General features: G+C 51.0%; 1 protein-coding gene across 1 annotated transcript; it reads left to right on the forward strand.

Moving 5' to 3' along the window:
* The first annotated feature begins 13,026 nt into the window (after positions 1 to 13,026).
* LOC131566242 (melanin-concentrating hormone receptor 1-like) lies at positions 13,027 to 17,402 on the forward strand. The gene is made up of 2 exons (XM_058817469.1): positions 13,027 to 13,084; positions 16,354 to 17,402. The coding sequence occupies exons 1-2, from the start codon at positions 13,027 to 13,029 to the stop codon at positions 17,400 to 17,402; spliced, it is 1,107 nt and encodes a 368-aa protein (XP_058673452.1).
* The last annotated feature ends 6,126 nt before the right edge of the window (positions 17,403 to 23,528 follow it).

The following is a 23,528-nucleotide window of genomic DNA, read 5'->3' on the forward strand; positions in this document are numbered from 1 at the left end:
GCAGGCGGCGCGGCACTCGGCAAAGTCCCGCTCGGGCCGGCCCCGTCCCGGCAGGAAATCCCTCCCCGGGCCGGCCTGATTGGAAAAGCCCGGCGGGTTGTGCGGCGGGGCCGGGCCGGGGCGGCTGTCACTCACCGTGATGCGGCGTCGAGCGGGGCAGGGGCCGCGCCGCCCATCCCGCCGCACCGGCACCGCTCCGCCCCCGCTCGGGGCTGCCCCGCGCTCCGGGGCACCGGCTCGCTTTGAACGGGGTCCGGCTGGACGCGCAGCGCGGGCCGGGACCGGCGATGGGGAGCGGGACCGGCGCGGTACGCGACCGACCCGGTGCTCCGGGACCGGCGGGGTTCGGGACCGAGCTGGTGGGAGATTCCCCATTCCCGATGCAGGACCGAGCCGGTGGTTCGGGACCGGTTCCCTTGGGAATCCTCCATCCTCCTCAATCCAGCTCCGAGCCGGTGTTCTGGGCTGGCATCGTACGGGACCGACCCAGTGCTCGATCCGGGATTGGTCCGGTGCTACAGGACGGGCCTGGGAGAGAGGTCCCCCATCGTGGATCCAGGAGCCACACGGTGCTCTGGGAACCAGCGCTCCCCCCTTTCAGCCCCTGCCCTCCCCCTCAGCCCTTTGCCCGGCCCCTTTGGCAGGGGGGCTGCATAATGCCACTGATGGCACCCATGGGACCAAAATCCACCGATCCCCAGCTGTCCAAGCCCCAAATTAATCCTACTCTAACAAAGCACTAAAACCACCGAAAATCACCCATTTCTGCCAATCTTCAGCAAAAGCAGCAGAGGCAAGTGCTCCCTCGAGCACACTTATTTTAAAACAAGAGATTGCCTAATAAAGCTGGACAGTTTTTTGTTGCATGATACCGCTGGATTATCATCAACTAATCAGATTAAAAACACGCGGAGGCTTTGGTTTTATTCACTAAATAGCCAGCCCACGGCTCCCTGGGGGAGTTGCAATGATCCCACACCTCTTCAAACCAGGCCCCCGAGACATTTCACCAAGTGATGGTTTCATGAGCAACCCCAATGAGGGGGATCCTTGGCAAGGAGGGGGGACTGACGTCTCCAGACACACCCTGTCTTTTCAGCTCGGGAATAAAGAGATTATTATGCACATCTAATTATAAATGTCAACATTTTATGGCTGCTATGCTGAAGCACGAAGCTCTAAGTAGCCCTGCTAGAAAGGGCTGTGAAGTGAAAGGTCTTGTTATTCCTCCTCTGAGTTTTTCCAGAGCTTGTAAAGCGCAGTGACATTTATAATAATCCCCTGAATTTATATGGCACCTTTAGTCCTTCTAAGGATCTTAATTAAGCTTTGCAGCTCCCTGAGCAGAGTAAACCCACTTTGCAAAAGAGAAGCCCAGGTCCTGTTTGGTACAAAATGTGCGTCCCATTTCAGGCAGGGGAAGGACTTTTTCACCCCAACGAGCTTCAGCACACGCTGTTACACCACAGTGAGGGCACAGCACCCTGACATCCCCAGCCAAAGGCTGTGCTGCTGCAGCCACACTCGTGTGGCTAAAGCTGGGTAATTCAAACTTTAATCTCAGGTGTCACACAAGCCTTTTCAATGGAGGGTGTCATTGGAGGGGTTTACTAGAAATCAACAATTTCTAATGCAGCCTTCAAACATTTAACCACGTATTGGCAGTCCTGGCACGGCACCAGTGCCTTCCCTCGATGGCCCTGCCTGCAGGGAGTGCTGCTGGGAGGAGCAGGCAGCAGCCCCATCTCCCCCCATGAATCCCAGTTTTCCAGCCACCCTTGAAGGTGGAACAGCTGGTTGGTGACACCAGCACAAAGAGCTGCCAGTGCCTTCAGCCGTGCCCACCTTGCAGAGCTGACAGACACCCCCATGACATTTATTCCCCTGTGCCTGCAGGTGTGACAGCATCGACTGAGTTCTGACTGCAGAGAAAGTCCTTTAACAATTCACCCCCTTCTATGCACCAGTTCAAGATGTTTTAGAGTCTGGGGGGGTTTCAAGGTGCAGGCACGGTTGTGTGGGCAGCTCTGCCCGCAGCCTCTGCAGAGAGGTGCCCAAGGCAGCGCTGACTTGTGTTCCCCACTTTGGGCGAGGGGCTGGGGGCTCCAGCCGGGCCGGGCTGCTCAGCCCTGCGGGGCCCCGGCTCCTCTTGCAGCTCCTCAGGTCGATGTTGCCATCTAGAGGTCCCTGCTACGGCGATCGTCTCCTTGTAAAGTACTGGGAAGGAGGTTGTTGGGGTTTTTTCAAATTCAGTGCAACAATTCAAAGCAGTTTTATTAGGCTAGCCCATGTCTTGGGTGGCTGCAGCTCATCCTGGCTTGTCTCACAGCCCCTGCAGCTGTGCAAACCCTTCCTCTCTACTCTGGCATTATTTTGAGATGGGGCAAAACACTCAAAGCTGTGCATTTGCTGCCTGGCATGGAAGCAGCCACACTGGCAGGAGCAATACACGCAGTGGTGTCCACAGCAGCTTCATGGCCAGCGATGGCTCCAGGTGAGGCTGTGATAAACACAGCTCCAAATTTTGGAGTGCAAGACTCCCAGTCCCAAATCTCACCCATGAAAACCAAACTTGGAAGTTCATGGCCATTTCACCCTCTCTGCATGGGCAGGAGGTCTGCAAAGGCCCATACCAGACATCCAAAACATTTAAAGTATGTTATGAACCAGCTGGATGGAAATACACTTCTCCCCTTTCAGCAGTGGCTCAGGCTTCTCTTTCTCTTTTCCTTTTTAAAAAAACAGTGCTGGTTTTTAAAAGTGCGCCCACCTTGACCCCAGGCCTTGCTGCAATCCCAGGGCTGCATCTCAGACAAGGGAGCAAGGGCAGTTTGGTGCCCATGGCAAGGGTCCATTCCCTGGATGGGTGTGCAGACAGCACTGTCCCAACACTCCCAGCTCAGGGTCAGCACAGGGCTGGTGTCTGGCACCTGCACAAGGGCAGCACCACCACGGCCACAGAGGCTGTGTGGGACCACAGGATCTGTCCTGCAGGGAGGAGGGTGCAGGCTGAGGATGAAGCAGGGCGAGGAAGGGCCTCTCCTGCACCAAATCAGGCCATGCCAGAAAGCAGGTTATTGCCCAGATTTAAAGCCACCCACAGGAGCCCTTCCTGCAGCTCCTGACATTTATTCACACATCACCTGGCTCCCTGAGCACTGAGGGGTGATGGGTGCCCCACTGCTGGGCTTTGCTCGTGTCCTTAAGCAGCCCAGCAAGTCTCAGTCTCATTCCTGATCTCAGAAGTCACATCCTGTCCCCATGGAGCCTTTCCTGCACAGGGATCCATCTCCTCCCACATTTCATCCAGGCCAGGCATTTCCCACCCTGCTCAGCACTCCCCCTCGCAGGCACCAGTGTGAAGGGCAAAGTGAGAGCAGGACAGAGGATCTGCACACAAAGGTGCTTACGTGGGTATTTACTCCACTGCCTCTTACACACCCTCCTGGCAAGAGCTGCTGCTGGAAGCAGTCCAAGGAGATGAATTAGGGAGCTTGATCAAGAGAGAGATGCACTGCCCACAAGGAGGAGGAAGAGGATCACAGCTCCCTCCCAGGGACCAGGCTCTGGCAGGCAGAGCTTTGGGCTGGTTTGGCCCCAGACACCTCCTGCCACGCCACAGCACAGGAGGGTTCAATGCCAGGATGCATCCCAGACCCAAGCCAGAACTTGGACACAGCTCCATGAACTCATGCCCTGTGAAAGTGAACATCAGCCTTAGTGTGAAATGCAGCAGCGACTGCCCTTAGCAGAGCTGGTGGGACCTGCTGGTGGCAAAGAGCTACAGAAACCCACCCAGAGTCAGCTCTCAGACAGCTAGCAGGGCTTGGTGGGTTAGGAAGCTCTGCTCTGGTAGTATCTTTTGCAACAAATAGTTTCCCCCACAAAAGTAATCAGGTCACCAACACCTTGCTGGCAGTCCAGCTCTGAGCTCCCTTGAAAAGCAGCTCCTCAGCCCTGGCTGGAAGACGTGTAAGCCAGGAGTTACAGCCTGCACCAGCCCCTGCCCTGGCACAGCAACCCCAAATCCTGCCCCTGAATCTCTGTGGGAACTTGGGCAGGTGTTGGCATGGGCTCCTTCCCACGTGCCAGCTCCTGGCTCCCGCTGGACTCACCCCTCCAGGTACACGTGAGCTGCTGCTCGCACTGTCCTCCTCACCCTGCCTTCCTCTTCTTGTGCCCCTCCAGCCTCCCTGTGCTGACAGTCACTTCTTTCTGCTCTTGTGCCTTTCTTTTCTCTGTGTCTCCCTTGCTTAGTCCCTTACTCAGGAAATTAAAGATAATCCTCCCTTTTTTTGCAGCCGGATTCCCTGTTTAACATTCGCTGCATGTGCTTGCACTGATTCAAAATGGGATTAGACTTTCTCTTGCTTTGATGTCATTTGGGCTTTGCACTTAAGGCAGAAGGGGGAAAGAAAATGTCTGTTAACAAACCTCTTGGATTCCACCCACCCACTTGCATCCATCCTGGAAATGAAGGTCAGGCACATTTACCTGCAGAAACTGAGCCCCTTCTAGGATTGATGTGGGGGGAATAAACCAGCTCACAACTGCAGCACCGCACTCACAGCCTGTGGACCTTATTCCCTGGAAACACCCAAATTTCGCTCTGGCTCCGTTATCATCCAGCTGTGTGGAGGCTGAATGGCTCCCATGAGGAGGGAGGTGTCATTAATCATCAGAAAACCACAACTCGTTGGCTGTCAGTGGATACTGCAGCCTCCAGCTGCCGTGCAGCAGGAGCGCGCGGGCCACCGGCATCGCTCCAAGGGATCGGGGCCGGGAATGCCCGCAGGAATACCCCGAGCTGCTCCTGAGCTGCTGCTGCAGGGTGGCTGTGCTGCAAATCCACATCCTGGGCCGTGACGTTTATGCAGAGGCACGGTCCATAACTTTCCAGGGTATTTCCCTCTGCTTCCTCAGGCCTGAACTTCTTCCCCTTTGGAAGATAAGGGTTTGGGGTTGTTCTTACTGCTGGTCCTTCCAACGCCAGTACGAAGCAGGTGAAGAACATTTTTCTCATGTTGCCTGAAAACATTTTGCTTTGCTTCCAAGACACCACTCCTCAAATCCGTGATGTCCAAAGTGGCACAGTTCACACACAGCTGGAACAAAATCTCACACCAGAAAAGAGCCATTCACAAGGGATTCTGCAGAGCCATGGCCAGGGCTGGGACATGACAGTGGATCCTATTCCTGCTTATCCAGGAGAGTCCACGGTCTCCAGAGACTCACTCACAGGTGGCTTCTGCTGCCTGATGCTCCTTTTCCATTCCCACCAGAGCTTCCCTTCACAGGTAGCTGTGTCTCCTCTGGGTAACAGGCAGATCTGGGGGCTGCATAACTGGAGATGTTCCAATGTCCCTGAAACCATCCCAGGACCTTCTGCACGTTGTTTAGAAGAGCAGAGCAGCTCCATGGATGAGCACAATCCAGCCATGACCAGAACACACCTCACAGCCCTGAGCCCCTAGGGAGGAGGGCTCAGCCAGCACCAGCAGAGCAGAAGTGGGGACACACCTGGGCAATGCTGGGACTCTGGCAGCTGTGATCCCTGTCACCCACACCACATTGCTGTGCTGCAGCCCTGACTGGCACTGCCACCACGCTGGGCTTCCTTCAGGACTGCCCAGGGACTCAGGACATGCTTCTGCCAACAGCACAGTGTCTAATCCATTTTGCCTGGTGCACACTCACAGACTTGATTAATGTCTGCAATGAGCTCCATCCATCATCAGGGAGTAAAGGAGATTAAGTGTGCAGCACGCCTGCCTTGCGTTGATCCCATTCTCCAGGCCTCCTGATTAATGCTGAGGCCGCCTTATCTGCCAGGCCAGGAAACACGAGGATCCGGTTTGCCTGGGGATGGAGGGAAGCTGTGGGAGCTCGGGAGCAGACAGGGCAGTGCCAGCACAGCCACAGCTCACTCTGCCATCAGGGCCATGCTGCTCCCCACACTGCCAGCCCTGCTCTCCATCCCTATTGATCCCTCCATCCCCACTGCTCCTCTCCTCCTCCTCCTGGCCCTTCCCAGCCATGCTGACAGGAAGGAGAGCAGCAATCGGAGCGCTGATGCATCCATGCAGGAATGCATGGAAACCAAAGTCTGGGGCTCCATTTTCCCTCGATGGGTCAGCAGGGAAGATGTCATTCCCCATCCATAGAGGGAATTCAGATGAGTTGATTTGGAGGCCTGGAATAACCCAGGCAAATCCCGTGCTGGGGTGGGGGCGAGGCTGCACTGACCAGGCCGAGCCCTTCCCGGGGGGATGTGTGTGTTTAGTGGATGCAGGGAATTAGCGGTGCCATCTGGATGGGCTCCAGCTCCTGCCCCTGGCTCACTGCTGATGCTTCATTAACAGCTCCCTCCTTTCAGCTCCGTCTCCTCGGCTTCTGCTGTGATCAGCTGGGCTGGAGTTTTGTTGTCTTGGGTTTTTTCCAAGTGGAAATTATTTCTCATTTCTTTTAACAATCAGGACAGAGAGAAAGAGACAGGAGAGGAAGGAATTTCTAGGAGATGAAAGGGCAGGATTAAGGACATGGCTTTCACTTTGTTATCCCTCTAGTGTGGCTAAGAAATTCCTTTCAGAAGAAGACTTTAATTAACTATGATTTCTGATGGGAATAAATCCTTGACCTAGAGATAGGTCTGGCTTCTTGGGTCTGCTGACAACCTCAGCTGCAACCTCAGCAGCCCAGATCTGTACACACACACACATGGTGTTACACAAAACTTAGCACATTTTAAATTGCTTTGCAAAGGCACTGACTGCCACCCCAGTCTGGAAAATAAGGATCAGAGGAAAACACTCCAGGCATTAGCAGGCCACTGTGCACGGTGCCAGTGGAAAGATGATCTGAGTGCGCTGAACCATGGGGCTATGGTGGCTCAGGATGTGGGAAGGGGCCTTTGCACAGAGTAATAACCCAGGGCAGGAGGCAGTAGAAATATCTCTGTTGCCTTCCAGACCAACAGCCCTTCTCACACAACAGGAAAAATCAGAGGGAGAGGAGAGAAAGACACCCAGTGGCAAACTGGGACATTTAGAAAGCATCGCGGTGATGTATTTGCATCTTCCACTGCTGCAAAACCTCCAGGAACCGAGTCAATCAAAAATAACATTTGGGGCTGATTTTATCCAGATGAACTCTCTCCAAGTATTTTAAGGCAACCAGCAAAATGGCCAGCTTCTGCTTGTTTAACCCTTCTCCTCGAACCTGCTCTGATTCTGAAAGAATGCACCATTGAAGAAAGCATCTTTTCTGTGAGCCTGACCTGCAGAACTGGATGTGGTACCAGGCCTCTCATCGCCAGCATCACCCTGGTCACCTCCCTGTGCCCTTACTCTGTCCTGACTCATTCAGTGTTCCTGCAGCTCAACTTTCTGGGCAGATCTGGACATGAAAGATAAAGAATCCATGCAGGTTTCCAGAGGAAGCCTCACCTCCAGTTTACACAACTCCTGCCAGGGAGACATCTCAGCAGGTCCCTCTGAGAACCACATTTACCTTTTTCTAAGCCATGTTAAACAGGGAGCTCACACTGAACCCACATCCTGCTCCTCTCCCATCTTTCCAGCTAATGAACTCCCAGCTGATAACAAATGCTGGCTGCTGCTGCTGGAGCATCTGCCTCTGCTCGTGTTTAACAGCCCAAGAGGCAAAGAGCTTTACTGATTATTATTTTCATAAGTGAGCATCATTTTACTTTTTCATTATCATTTTAAAAGGTTCCCACCTCTCCCACTGCCCTGAGCCACTGCCTCCAAGCCCAGCAGATGCCACTGTGCCCTGCAGTGGCACAGGGAACATATGGTTGTTTTCCCTGGGGGGAAGTGGAGAGGAAAGGAACATCTGGCTGCTCCAGCAACCCAGCAGCTGAGGTGAGCAGAGCTTTTCCTGCAGGGGCCTGCAGGTTTGTGTCAGGAGGGTTTCCCATCCCATGCTACCACTGCTAACAGCCCCCTTGACACAAGGCTTCCGTCTCACTTGGGATTTAATGCCTTATTAATTTTACAGATTTTGTGCTTGTTCACATCTTCTGCAAACTAAAAATTTCCTGTCACATGCTGTATCAAATGTTTTACTGGACTTCAGGTAGATTTAAAAAAACAGCTATTACTGCTTTCTTCCCCCCCCTGCCCCTTCTCAGGACTAGGCAGCAGGATTGCAGTCTCTGGTTATAAAACACCACTTTTTTATTAGCTCTGTCACAAATCCTTACACTTGGATTTGCAATTTCATGTGACAGCTCTTTCCAGACTTTGAATGGAGTTTATCTCATTTCCCTGACTTGAACCTCTCAGGATTTTCCCTTTTGCTTCATCTTGGATCTGTAATTTCCATTTCCAAGCTTAACAACATCCTAATTCTCATTGAAAAGAAGGATGGCACAGCACTCATTTTGGGTTGGGCAGACACCAATTCTTGATCATCAACCCTCCACATCAAGCCTCCTGTTCTGTCTCCTCTTGAGCTCCATGAACAGTTATCCACAAGCCACAGACCCAAGCCAAAACTTTCTTCCCCTCAGTTCAGACTCAGGAGGAATTCAGGTTCCAGCTGCCTTCTCCTTGTGCTAATGCCTGCTCTTGTGAAAGGGAATCAGTGACTAACAACAAATACATACCCTGAGGCAGGATTTGTCTCCCTGAGGGCTCCTGGCTGTTCCTGTCCAAAGTCAAGATGTGCTGGCAGCTTCTTATCTCTGACAAGGACTCGGGGATCTGCCCATTTCACCAAGCCCACATCACATCCCTGACCTCAGCACATGGGCTGACCCTGCCCTGGAGCCCCACAGCCTCTCACAGGGCAAGTCCTGCTTAGCCCCTTGTTATTTTTGGCTGTGCCTTTGTCTCTGGGATCCTCTAACCTTTAGCAATGAAAACAAAACCACAGAAGGTGCTGCCCTGGCCTTTGGCTCGCTGAGAGCAGTGGGATGGGCAAAGGCTGAGGGCTTAAACCTCAAATTAGCAGTGTGGGACTGGAATGAGCCAGGCAGCTTGGACCTGTCATTTCAAGGGCAGGAACCAGGAGGGAGAGAGGAGGTCATCATCTGGTTTCAGATAAATGCCCATTAACTAATTAGAAATCCAGCACAGATAACAGAAGAGCTTAGGTGACCATTTAGCTGAAGAATTCCTGTGAAGCCACATATGGCTATTTAGCAGCTGAGAAAGAGAATTCACCTGCTGCTTTCATTAGAGATGCTCATGTCTAAGAGAAAGCAGAGCCTGGGAGTTGGGAAATCAGGAGTTTGCTCATGGCTCAGGCTCCTTGTTCATTAATAGCAGCTCAGGGCAGAGCTGAATCACACTGTAGCACCAACCTGAATCAAGTAAGGCACCAAGGCAACATCAGCTTCTTTCCAACATGCCAGACCATACATACAGCTGTGCACATCTGGATCAATGACAGCAGCACCGGAGTCACCACCAAGCTGCTTTCACAAACCTACTCCTCCAAACATTTGAGTTTTCTGTGTTTAGTTTTTTAATCAGATCATTTCATTCAGTACGCATCCCTCTGTGAAGATAAAAAAGTTGAGATAGACATTGCAGGAGGAGGGATAAGATGATGCCTAAACCAGGGCTGTTGTAGAGAGAATTACTGTCAATTTTTGACCTCAAGCTCAGCATGTGGCTTTAGGGAAATTGTTTAAGTTTGCTATCACTTCTCATCTACAGAGAACGAAGATGTTATGTGGCAAAGACCCACTTTCATCAAACGAGATAAAATGAAGCAGCAGTTGGAAACTGTTTTATCAATCTTGCCTGGAAAGAAGGGAGACTGATGTGCAGCTATCAGACAAAGACAGCACTCAGTCAGCATGGATGATGCACCATGTCTAACACATCCTGAGTGAGATCATCCCTATCCCTAAGGCCACTACAAGGACAAAACTTCACCTATTAGGCTACTTGGTCAATATAATCACAGTCAAAGAGCTAAGCAATAAAAATGCAGAGGCCCATTCTGTAAGTCTGGAGTTGTGAGTAAGGAGAGCAGTGAGTTAGAGGGGAGGGTTTGCAACCTGGCTCTTAGGAAAGGCTTCTCTCTCCAGAGTGCAAATCAGAGCAGCAGCCAGGTGCTAAATAAATATTTAGCAAATGAGAAGGTCTCCATTTAATGAGAAATTATTTGGTGAAACCAGCTGGGGAGATGGTTTCAGTAGCACGGTAACAGAAGCCGGCGCTGCTCTCTGCCCCATGGGATGCTGCGGTTCCACTCGTGTTGCGTAAGTCAGGATCTCCAGCTGGGACAGGCACAGGAAATATAACTCATTACTGAAATGCAAGAGCCTTCCAGGGTTAAACTGCTGTTAGACCAGACAGATTCATTCCCTGGTTGCAGAATTTGCCCAGGAGCAGCTTTGGATGATTACTATCTTTCTTCATAACAGCAATGTTGCAGACAGGATGGTCCAAGTGTAGTGGTGATGCCAAGTTTGTAGGAAGAAGTAATTTTTCTTTCTTTTATGTTCAAGGGCTGAGCTCCATTTCCTCAGTTTTATCTACATCATTAGTCTGTCGAGATGGCAGTTCCCTGTCTAAATGTTAATTACTATATCTCTCTCCTCAGAGGTGTTTTCAAGGGGTTAGTGCCTCAATCTTCCTTGTAATTACCTGCAGTGGTTAGCACAGCTCATCGGCCGTATCCCAAGGTCCCCTGAGAGCTCATCCCTGCTGCAGTTTCCAGCAGATGAACACTCACAGAACCAGTCCTTCAGAGAGCTGCTGTCTCCAAGTGTTCAGGCAGATAATGAGCCGATTACTGAGCTGCTCCTGCTGCCCACGGCGAGCTCTGCGCACAGACAGGCTGCGCATCACCACTCGCTGCAGTTCCAATTCCTCCCGTCTCTCTACCCCTCCAAACTCGGCAAAACTCTGCACAACCAGTCCCTCCCCAGGGCAAGAACGTCCAGATTATTGACAGAGCGAAAAAAAGGGAAAAACAAACCTTGTCAAAGCCTGAATGTAAAAGCCCAGTAATGAAACAGTGACACAGAAATGGTGGTGAGGCAGATCTCAGATGCTGAGCATGGCTTTGTCATGTCAGGGATAGAGCTGCTGTGGGTTTTTATGCCCCTACAGCTGAGAAGAAGGAATTACAGCTTCCTCATGTGTGAGGCTTTTCTAAGTGAACAGCAATAGCTGAGACTGCAAAGTAAAACTAAATGTGTGCTTTGGAACAACTGCTATATTTAAATGTCAGATTCTTTCTTTGAAAGCTGTAAGATACCACATTCCTCTCCAGGGAAAGTGAGTAGGAGCCTGTCTATGCAGGGAAAATATTTGCAATAGCAACTGCCTACCAGTTTCCTATGCAAATCCTCCTAATCCATACTTCAAGCCTGCATAAAACTAAATTATCTGAAGGCACTCTGCAGAGGACAGCACTCTGTTCACAACACTCCACCACCCACACACAAACCAGTGCTTGCTTTGCAGCAGTAACCCCATACAGATGAACACTTACATTCATCCAAGATGTGAAGGAAACAGTTTTTAAAGAAAGTATTAACTGAGAAACACCACTTTTCAACAAGTTGTACATGTTCAAAACTTACATACCACAGATACCTGCCATGGAAGAAACCTCACAGGCAAATCACTGACTGAGGCAACTCCAGAGACTCAACAAAAACCTTACAGCAGAGCAGACAAATTGGCCTCATCCTGTCTCAGATTTCTAAGAGTTTCAATGCCAGGGCAAAATGTGCACCAGGTTTCTGTCTGCTGCTGGTCCACGAGAGGACAACCTAATGATGATTAACTCCTTTGGGTTACACAAAAATGGCCCATACTGAAACTGCTGCTGTGAAATCTGCCTGGGATTGCTGCTCTGTGTGTGCTGGGCCTCCCTTTTACAGGTACAGATTGATTCCTACAGAATTATGAAGCTGCAAAAAATTTCTCCTGCAGTTGATTCTAGCCTTTGCAACTACTGAAAGAAAGAGACAGAAACAAGGGAGATTTCCAGGCAGACATATGTCATTGTTATAAAGCAAACCATATCCACTGCACTGTGCTCTGCCACAGAGAAAACCCTGCCTGTTGCTGCTCACAGGCAGAAGGATTTCTCACAGGCTTCTGACATGATACCATGGGTTTTTTTCAGTCCAGGAAGTGCTCTGAGGTACAGAATGATCTGTTTGCCGTGGTAACATGTGATTTATCAAACGGTAACGGAGGAATCCATCTCATGTATAAACAGTGGCCAGGAACACAAGGCAATCATCAGCTCAAAGCCACAGAAAAGCACAGGCTACAGCTCTGGCAAGGCAAAGAAAAGGAATAAAACAGCTTCTCAAAACCCAAGGGAGTCCTTTCCTAGTATTTTTAAGGCAAATAGAAGACAAATAAAATCTGAGCTAGCAACAGAGCTAATTTCTGGAGCTAGGAAGCAAATGAGCTGTGGCAAGTAGCAGAACAGCAGAAAACAGCAGAGAATTAATTACAAGTGAAGTGTCTCAGGTTAGAATTGTAGTTAGAGGCATCAGAGGGTGAAAGCAACAGTTTTCAGTGGGTAATTTGCTTCCTTAACATCATTCAGCCCCAGTGGGGCTGTGCCTATGGCTCAGGGACGAAAAGTGCATGTGTCTGTAAAGAGAAAAATACACACTGAAGGCAGATCAGAACTACTTAAAAAAAAATAATAAATTTGGTACTCCTCCTGGGGCCGGCGAGCGCAGGCTGGCTGGGTGCGGAGGGCGCAGATCGGTGCCCTCGGGTGTGATGTGCGGGGGCACTGCCCGGCCCCGGTGCCGGCCCCGCGTCCCCTCCCACCGGCAGCGGCGAGGGACGCTCGCCCCCGGCGTGTGTGCCCGAGTCAGCTGCTCCTGATGTCAGAGCCGGCTCCGAGCGCAGCCCGGCTCCGCCGCCGCTCGCCGGCTCTGGCAGGCAGGGAGGAAGGGAGGGAGGAAGGGCTCCCTCCTCCTCCTCCTCCGGCGGGGGACAGCGCGGCCCGTCCCAGCGCGGGGAACTTGCCCAACTTTCCCCGTCCCGGCTCCCGGCGCTCGCTGCCATGGCCCCCGGCAACTCCTCCCGCAACTTCTCGGCGCCGGAGGCTCAGAACGGCTCCGGTGAGCGGGGCTGAGCGGGGCTCGGAGGGGCTGCGGGTGACGGGGCTGGGGGTGACGGGGCTGGGGGTGACGGGGCTGGGACAGGGACCCCCACCCTGCCCGGGCCGTGCCGCCTTCAGCACCCGCGGCCGGACAGCGCCGGGCGGGCGGAGGGACGGGACGGGACGGGACGGGACGGGACGCGCTGGGTCCCCGGCGCTGCGGGACCCCCGGCACCGCTGAAACACCGCCCGGCCCCGCGCCAGCCGCCACCTGTTGGCTGCCAGGCAGCAAAGTCCAGCAGCCCGCAGGTCCTGGCTGCTGGGAAGGGAGGAACCGGCCCGGCTAGACGCGGAGGGAAGCACAGAAAAGATGAGATAGCGCTGGAGAGGGATGCAGAGATCCTTACCAGCATCCCGTTTGCTCCATTCCGACCTTGTTTTCAAATCAATAGTTTAGGGTCGGGCAATAAAGTTCTCAATGGCTTAAGTAGGTGAAACTCTTCAACAGAAGGTGGTTTATATATGGTCTGACTCTTTCTGCACCAGCACGCTCCTTTAGAAACCAAAAGTGTGCCTTAGGTACTTCCTTATGAAATGCAGTGAAGATTAAGTCTATTACTCTATATCAGAGTATGGCTTAGTATGACAACCACCTTAGAGAAAAAATATTAGCCCAGTCTTCATTCAGTTCACATAGTGCAGCCCCTTTGGGACTTTAAGAAAAACTATCAGGGCAGCCACAGACCTACAAACAAGGACAAATCAATGCCTGAAGTAGCTGGTTAAATACAAAATATATTCACTTGGATATGCACAAAAGCAGCACCGAAAATTCAGATTCAATGATGTCTCAAGATGAAAGAGACTTTAGAAAAGACAGAACTTTTGAGTATTTGATAGATGTGCTCTTCTGACTCCAGCCCATAAAACACACATGAACTACAGCTCCAAACTAGTGCAGCTGATAATTCATGCAAGTCCTGCTTGTACAGACAGCATCAGCAGGACAGGTGCTACAGCACTGCACAGCCCACCCTCACACAGAGCCTTTGGGCCTGCACACATCCTGCTCTGAGGATGGCTGAGCTCATTCCAAATGTTACGGAATCACCGTGAGCACTGCATCGATTACACAGCAGGAAAGGGACATTTTGTCCCAATTTCCAGCTAACCATGTGGCATTTATGTTTCACTTAAACAATCCTTTCCCACCACACTCATAAGGTTTGTGGTTAAAAGAAAGGAGATCAGAATTCATAACAGCTCCATGCAGGACAGCAGGACCAGAATCATCATCTTCCAGTTTCTAGTCCTCCATTTTCCAGCATTAAGGAGGCTTGAGATATCTTTGGATGCTCAAGAGTGTCAGATTTCAAGAGGCTCCTGATGGCTGTAGGTTATCTGCTAAAAAGCACATAACGGGATATTTTCTTGCATTAACGGGTCACCAGGAGGAACAGGGAGCACTTAAACCCCCACAAATGGTGTGGACAAGGCTTTTTTGTCTTGTCAGGCAAGCCTGGCTTCCACCTTCAGGCCCCCTGCTAGCTCTTCTGTGCCTCACTGGCTGCTTTCCAACACCTGCAGAGAGGCTTCCCAATAAAATGGTGCAGGAACTGCTTTTTGGGTTCTGACATTGCCCTTGGACTTGTTCATGCCTAAGCTGCTCCTTCCTAGTGCCAAAAGGACTGAGCCAGTGGCAGCTCATCGTGGCCACTTCTAAGAGCACTGAAACATGGCACACACATTTCCAGCCACAGGCCAGCAGTGTAGCCCCAGTTATCTTGCTAATTCCGTCAAACTTCTCTTCACGCCAAAGGAAATGTGGAGGAGTTTGTACTCAAGAATTCCAGAGGTCAAAGTCAGCAAATACCACTTCAGCAAACAGACACTGCTCTGGCAAAGACTACACCTGCAAGTATCTCTTATTCCACTTAATCTAATTGTCAAGATTTCCCTAGGTTCTGTTGGAGGAGGCTTCCCCACTTCTGCTGCTAAGGAGATGGAACTGTTCAGTGCCTGAAAGCATTTCCAATTAGCAGCACATTGAATCATCTGCAATTCAATGAAAGGCAGCCTGGGCTGAGGGGCTGTCACAAACAGTCCTTGTAACAGCCACATAAATAACTCACACAAAACCATTTCCTAGAAAAAAAACCCCACCGGCTCCCATAGGAGAGGAGTAATGAGTTGAAATGAGATTTGCCTCAGCTAAGAAGGGCTGTCTTAGACTTCAGCACACATGGGAACCCTGCAGAACAGAGAGCACCACCATCAGTACCTTCAACACCACCTCCTGTGCCCAAGAGCTTGTGGCTTCAAAATGTGATTTTACATCCTGGAGAGGGACAAAGCCAATGTGAATTTGATTATGTTTGGAGGTCCCACCCCAAAGAGCAACAGTCAAGAATTGGTGTGGATAAGCTAAGTATTACCAGGCAAGAATTTTGCCTTGGAAATCCAATCATATCCACAACTCAAAGACAGTAGCTTTAAGCTGTTTTTCTCCTAGGACAATCTCTGTTGAAAGTCCCCTCTGAAACATACTCCCAATCCTTGTCTGACCACATACTGGGATTTCTTAGTAGGAAAAAAACTAGAGAAAGTGAGAGAGGCAAGGAAGGAATAGGGAAAGGAGAATGCTCTCTGGCCTAACCTTGGTAAGAGAATGGGGACACAGCCAGAGTACAGTCCCAGCTCTCACAATACAGATAAGCATGAGGTGTCTGCCTGCATGGCCAATGAACTCTGTGTCTCACACCATACAACAGATAAACTACCCAGCAGATGAACTGAAGCCTTCTGACAGCAGCTCGAGTATTGACTTTATCCAGATTTTGGCACCCACAGAAAGGCTTTACTTCTCCAGTGTGGGAAGCACAAGCTGCCTCACCCACTCCCCTCAAAAACAGCTAAAAACAATTCACTGCATGGAATAAAAGTTACTCTCAACTCTGTCAGGTGCTGGTGAATGCAGAGGCATGCCAGCCAGAGGTCAGCCCCTCAAAAAAGGGCTGGGGAGTTGCAGAGCAGGACAGAAAAACATGGGGAGAGCTGAGGAAAGATGCCTGCACATAGCCAGGTTTGGGCATGCTGCACGTACTGAGAGGCAGAGAAGGAAGTACCAAATCCCCAGCTTAGCCTCTCCAAGTGCTGGAAAGGGTATTAAAAATCATTCCAATCTATGTCTTTGATGGGGATGGGTCCATCTGCAGGACAGGGCAAGCACACCGAATTGTAAAGAGGTTGTCTCTGGGTTGCACTCACTGCTTTGGTTTGTTTTGGCAGTAGCAGAGAAGCCAGCACCACACACCAATGTGATCATGCCCAGTCTCTTCAGCATCATCTGCTTCCTGGGCATCATGGGGAACCTCATTGTGATCTTCACGATCATCAAGAAGAAGAAGCTGAGATGCAAGCAGACCGTGCCTGATATTTTCATCTTCAACCTCTCCATTGTGGACCTCCTCTTCCTCTTGGGCATGCCCTTCCTCATCCACCAGCTCTTAGGCAACGGCTCGTGGTACTTTGGAGCTCCCCTGTGCACCATCATCACCGCCCTGGACACCAACAGCCAGATCACCAGCACCAACATCCTCACAGTGATGACACTGGACCGTTACCTGGCCACCGTGTACCCCCTCAAGTCCACCTACGTCCGGACGCCGTGTGTGGCCGCTCTCGTCATCTGCCTGGTGTGGCTGCTGTCCTTCCTGACCATCATCCCCGTGTGGATGTACGCAGGCCTCATGCCCCTGGAGGACGGCACCGTGCGCTGCGCTCTCCTGCTCCCCAACCCAGAGACCGACGTCTACTGGTTCACCCTCTACCAGTTCATGCTGGCCTTTGCTGTGCCCTTGGTCATCATCTGCGTGGTCTATTTCAAGATCCTCCAGCACATGGCCACCACCGTGGTGCCGCTGCCCCAGAGGAGCCTCCGGGTGCGTACCAAGAAAGTCACCAGAATGGCAGTCGCCATCTGCTCCGCCTTTTTCATTTGCTGGGCTCCCTTCTACATCCTGCAGCTCGTTCACCTGGGCATCGACACCCCATCCATGGCCTTCTTTTACGCCTACAACTTTGCCATTAGCTTGGGCTACGCCAACAGCTGCCTCAACCCCTTCCTGTACATCGCCCTCAGCGAGACCTTCAAGCGCCAGTTCTTGGTGGCCATTCGCCCCGCCAAAGAGCCCTGCCGCAAGAGCAGCTCTGCCAACAACAACAGCATGACAGAGGCCAGCGTGTGCCTGAAGCTGGCTCCAGAATCCACCCAGCAGACTCAGTTCCAGGAGGACTTTTCCCCACGCTCGCTGCCGGTGACTGTGGCTGTTCACTAGGGCAGCAGAAAGCCTCTGGATCTGTGATTTGATGGAGGAGCAGCGGCTTCAGGCAGGTCTTGGAGATGCCTATGGACTACAAACTTCCACCTCCAAAATGCAGGTGCCTCCTTTCTCCATTACTGTGTTTCTGCACTGCTCCCAGCCCACGAGATGCTGTGTGCTGCCCCTTTTCACCCTGCACAGGAGCACTCTGCCACCACTGGGCCCCCAAAGAGGATGAGTGGAAAAGAGAGAAAGGACCGAAAGAGGATTTCTGGGGGAATATTCACCCTTCAAGAATAAAACCTCTATCAACACTGCCCAATAATTCCTCACCTCTTGGCCCAAGAGTTCTAAGCGGCTTGTCAACATAGAGCTTCTTCATTCAAACCTTGAACCTTTGAACCACAATGTCATATATTTATATTTTTAATAAGTAATCCGGAGACTTTGCTGGCTGTGCTGATACCCTAGAAGCACACAGCAGAGAAATCCTGGGGACAGAATCTTACCCAGCCCTGTTGCTTGGCTTTTCAGTCCAGCCCCATCTGCCTCCAGTGGGCTGTATTGTTTGGCAACCAAAACATTTCAAGAACGGGTTCATTTTGATGCTAATCCTAAATATTTCAAGCAAAATAAGACACATAATAATCACACTGCTTCAAGGGACTGCAAAGAATTCTCAAAACTGTTGCTGCTAACACCAGCTTTGTGGTTTTTCATGCCAATGAGCAGATTTTCACAGTGCTAGTTCTTCATGCTGCTCTTGTGCCTCACAGTCTGCACGGCCATTGGGGAACCCCTGGCAGAAGGTTTTAAGCAGGACTAAAAATCACAATCTGTGGAGCGAGAAGCTGTGAAAAAGCAGCTCAGGGGAAGCAGAGTTGCTTATGCAGCTTCCTCAAAAATAATAAATGCTTTACACAAAGTTAAAAGAGGGAAAATTAAATGTCTGTGTGTTGTATATGCAGCTTTAACAGTCGGAGGTTAGGAAGTAACTCTGCTCATTATAAAGTAGAGAAAAGACAGCAGAGATCAGCTCAAAGCAGGGATTACACCGACAGCCTGTGCTGGGCTCCACAGGGACCACGCAGGCATTGTTCAGCACTTTGTCAGACATGGAGGGACTGGTTACTGTAGATGGATTTAATTTAAAGAATTAAAATATCAAACAGTCCAAAGGAATTTGTTATACCACACTTAGGGTTTCACACCACCAGCCACCCATGATATGCTGAGAACAGAATTTCACCCTTACTCAGCTCCAAAGCAAAACTGTGACCTGCACAGGATGTCCTAAGCCACACACACACTCTCACAGGTGCCCCTAATGCGCCCACATCACACTTGTAAGTGCATTCAAGAACAGCCAATATTTCAGCCTACACCCTGCAGAGAGCACACTGCCATTCACTCACCTCTGGTGATCAAAGCAGCCAGGTGTGCAACACCAGCACCTCTGACACCATCACATGCAGCACCTTGCTATCTGAGTCATTGTACAAACCTCAGGACAGGGTCTCTCTGTATTTTCTTCCAGGCTCTGTCAAAAGCAGCACATCCAGACGGCGGCTGAGATTATCTTGTGGATGTTTCTCCTGCGTTTCCCCCAGCCAACAAAGCCAGACACCTGCAGAACTTCCAAGCTTTATGGCTCAAAAGTCTTTGCTCCGTTTTAACTGCCAGGAATGTTCACCTGCTGTTTTCCATGGAGCTGCTTTGCTCTTTGGTCAGTCCTCTCCCTGAAGGGCTCATGGAGCGAAGGTCGAGGAGGATGTGTGCTGTGCCAGCCAGACTTGCCCTCGGGACAAGGGAAGCTATTGTGTTACCTTTCTCCCATGAGGCAGGGAAGGCAAGAGCTGGCACACTTTTCTGGGAAAGGAGGTGGTAATGACTGAGTGGGTGTTTCTTCCTCTGGTGCCAGCCATAAGGAAAGTATGAGAAGTGAAAACAGCCCGAGTTATCAGGGCTCTCTCAGAGAGCAGTACATTGAAGATTTTATCTCACTTACGCAGTAAAGGTGTTTATGGTTGAACGAGTCTGCTCCCATCTGAAGTGAGTCCATCTGACCGGTGTGGCCAAGCCATGTGCTAAAAACCACAGGGGCAAGTGGGCTAACCACAAAGGGAGACCATCCCAGCACCGACTGGGGCAGCACTCAGGAGGGGTTTTGTGGGGCAGACCTTTCCCAGATCTCATCACACTGAAGTCAACACACCAGTCCAACATTCACCACAACACAGGCACCTTCCCAGCTTGAAGTCCTGTGGAACTCATCTGTGTGAGGTGGAAAGCCTTACTGGAGAGACTGGTCCCAACACCATGGAGAAAGCTTCCAATTAGCCAGTGTCCCACTACCCTGCAAAGGCTCTTGGTTTCCATTCCCTCATTTTAATCCTGCCTGTCCTGAAGGGGTTTCCTAGTCCCAATGTTTCAATACTGGCTGTGGGGTCCTTCCCTTTCTGTGTACATCCATAAAAGTGTGACAAATACTCCCTGAGAAGACAGGATATGAACACCTCTGTATGTATGGAGAGGCTGGGAAGAAAGGCACAGACAGGAAGCAAACTAGCAATGAACACAGCCAGCATATAACTTCTGTCAGCTTCCCAGAATCACCCCAAAGCACAGGACAAGATGAACAAAAGCCTGTCCTTAGGAGAAAACCTACTGATCAAATGCCTTTAGAGGTGTCACTCTACCTAGATAATAAGGCAAGGCCTTCCAGGAGATAAACAGTCTCTGTGCACCTTGGTGTGACCTCCTCCAAACATCCTATCCCTTTTCCAACTTTTTCAGAGCTGGCTTTATTCAGCCAGAGAGTCCATTGACATTCTGGTTTGTGTTCAGCTTTACCTCTTTGTCCCTCTGCTCTTTGTATTTATTATGTGATCTCCTGTCTCAGTGCCTTGGTTACCAAGGGCAGAGCCTGAATAAAGGGAATTGCAAAGCAGGGAAGGGCCCAGCTCCTTGTGCAGGGATGGGGAGCCCGGAGTGCTGTGAGGGCTGCCCGAGAGGCGCCGTGAGAAGGGCACAGAGATAAGGCAGCTCATTTCCCAGCACTCCTGCTTCCCAAACACAGCCACTTTCTATCTTGAGAGAAATCAAAGGGAAATCCAGCTGAAAAAACAGGGGGAAAGCACCCTCAAAATCAAAGGGTGATAGAAAAACTATTCAATCTGTTTTTTCAGATCAACAGCCTACTATGCTGGAGGAGACAAATTTCCTCTGCTCATTTTGCCAGCACTTATCCCATGTGTTTGTGAGCTGCCTTGTCAGACAGCAGGGCGACAGATGGGTTCACTCTCCAGCCCCTCCTCTTCCCCTCATTGTCCTCAGAGGTGCAAGTGAAGCCACATGTCACAGCTCTGCTCTTGATAAACTCCCACAAAAGGGCAGATGGTCCAGTTACTTTTACTCCTACTTTCCCTCCTAGTGACAAAGCCACCCTTGGCCGGTCGGGGCAGGATTCAGTCCCCAGCTCAACCCTCTCAGTTACCTCTGTTCCACTCTCCACCTCCCTGTGTCCCTCAGGCAGCAAAATAAACTCCCTCAGTCACAGCTCTGCCAAGCCATCCCTGGAGCCCAGCTGGTGACATCCTTCCCTGGACATCTCTCTCCACCAGAAGTCTCTGCACAGCGAAACCTGCCCAGGAGAAAACTTCAGCCGTGATGGAGCATGTGCTGGAGGCTCAGGGTGGGGAGGAGGGAAAGGTGGGGTGACTCACTGGCCCCTGGGACACAGCCTGAGCCTGACTAATCCTGTTTCCTCAGCCCTCCTGGGCTGCTAATTGAGCGCATTTCATTCAGCAGACTCACTGGTGGGAGAGGAGCCACGTGGCAGGTACGGATACGTTCCCAGCACTGAACTCACTTCTCCTAAATCCTCCTGCCAGATGCAGGGACCACACAGCAATGCCCTGCCCTGCTCACCCCCTGCTAGCAAAGCAGCACAAGCAAACCCCCACAGCCTTTCCACCGGCTCCATCCCTGCTTGGGGCTGGGCAGGGGCAGCAAAAAGGAAACACAAACACAGGGGAGAAGTAAAGGGGGGAGGATGTCTCATCTACAGCCCCCATCTCCCAGTGAAGGGCTCCTCCAGTTTCCAGAATCTGTATTTAGCAGGGAACTCATTGTACCACTGTGGAAAAAACTTTGCTAACAGATGTGGACCACAATTGCAGAAGGGCATGGGAGAGGATACCAGCCCTGAGAGCCTTTGTCCCTATCCATATCTCCTTTGGGAAACAGCTCCTATGATCGTATAGGACGCAATAATTGTTCCTCTCACATCTTTCTACCAGTAGAGGTGACTTGGCTATGGAAAGCACCTCTGCTGCTGTCCCAGTCTGGCTCAGGGAGAGCAGCAGCACTGGTTTCTCCCAAAGGGTAGAGTTGGGCCTCAGCAACTGCAGAGTCACCCTTGAGAAGTGGCTCCAGCACGGCAGTGCACAGAGCAGTGCTTCCAGAGGCACTTCAGGAGTGCTGAGGACAAACACCCCAGAGAGGCCATCAGGGTGTCACCTCAGTGCCTCTCACCATCCCTGAACACTGCTGGAGTCAGGTCCAGCCTTTGCAGAGAGCCCTCCCTCCTCTGCCTCTCCAAAGCCAAGTCACTGCATCAGCCTCCCCTCCCCACACACAGCAGAGCAGCACAAGCACCACTGAGGGCTCCAGGCCTCGTCCTGCAGGTCCACACAGGCTCAGCCCTTTGGAAATGAGAGCCAGGCTCTGCCCATCACACCAGGGGTGAATTGACACCACAGCACTGAGGCGGTTTTAGCACACCAGGGAGCAGATCCTACCCCAGGCACCAATTGCTCGTTGCCCAGCACTGCATTGCAATAGGATCTGCAGGGTCTGCATCCACAGAAATGCATTTGGGGCAAGGATTTTTCCAGTTTTAGTTAAACCAAAACTGGAGCGTGTCCCTGTTTAAGCTTTAAACCTTATTTCCTCCACCTGAAACTGAGTTAACAGATGAGTCAGCCCTTCCCTCCAACCTGTGCTCTTGTGTCCCCTGCAGGTTTCCACTCACAGAGTAGGCAGCCTGAGAGTCAGTGACATAATTTTAATTATTCTGGTGTTTAGTTACTACTCAGTTGTCTTTGCTAAGTCTGGAGGAGCTCTTACAATTATCTTCCTACACATGCTGCTGTGAGCACAGCAGCTCAGAAACACCAGGCTGCCATTCCCTGCCCCACCAGACACTTCAGGGCAGAGAGCAGAGCTCTCCTTAGGCAGCCACAGCCTCATCCAGGAGCAGGAGCATCTCTCACCCACATCCTACTCCAGGCTCCAATCCTCTACCCCCTCCTCCCATGGGGCTTGGACACAGAAAGCCCAATTCTATCATTTGCATGCACATTTTGGCACAGAGGACTCAAGAGGGTTAAGCAGTGGGATGGAAACAGTGGGTAAAGTTATCCCTGATGAGAGTTTCTAAAAGTTCTTATTGACTTACTCCTTTAGGAACTTTGCTCTTGGAGGTGCATCTTCTCCAGCAGCCAGGTCCCTCCCATCATGAAATTGCAAGAGATTGTGAAAGGAGCAGACTGTTCACATCAGGGCTCCCTGTCCTCCTTCCTCTCAGCTCGTGAATTAAGAACTAAATTTCAACTTGCACAAAACATTTTGGGGACTTAACTCGCCCCCCCCTTTTGTTTTCCTTAAAGGTCAACACATTATAACCACCTAGACTCCAGCTAGGATTTCAGCTCAGACCTTCAAGTGCTCTGGACTTGTGCATTTGTTATGTTATCAACACAGAAACTATTTGAGAAGAAAAAGAAAAGAGTAAAATGTCACCTCTGAGAGTGAGAACAAGTCCTTTGCTTTCATTCAGATCCAGATATTTTTCCTCAGCCAACTGCTGCCACTGAAGAAAGCACATGAACATTTGCTCCCAGGCTATGCCAGCCACAGCCCCCAGTCAGTTCTGGGGGGCTCAGGTCTAAGAACAAACCCTGGCAGCTCAATGAGAAAGGGCTCATTTGCTGTAATTAATATTCAGCCTTTCTGCAGCATGGGAAACATCGATTGTTCCGTGAGAAATAAATCATGTGTCTTTCTTGGGAGGATTTTAATGAAACCTCCCCCCCTCTTTTCCTGACACTCTCAGGCTCAGGGTAAAAGGAAAAAAAG

The sequence above is a fragment of the Ammospiza caudacuta genome, chromosome 19 (assembly GCF_027887145.1).
Source record: "Ammospiza caudacuta isolate bAmmCau1 chromosome 19, bAmmCau1.pri, whole genome shotgun sequence".
Lineage (NCBI taxonomy): Eukaryota > Metazoa > Chordata > Aves > Passeriformes > Passerellidae > Ammospiza > Ammospiza caudacuta.

Bases quoted from the DNA above. Each gene is read 5' to 3' on its own strand.
- LOC131566242 (XM_058817469.1), top strand. From the start codon at position 13,027: ATGGCCCCCGGCAACTCCTCCCGCAACTTCTCGGCGCCGGAGGCTCAG. The intron at 13,085-16,353 runs GTGAGCGGGGCT...TTGTTTTGGCAG, and splicing joins GGAGGCTCAGAACGGCTCCG to TAGCAGAGAAGCCAGCACCA.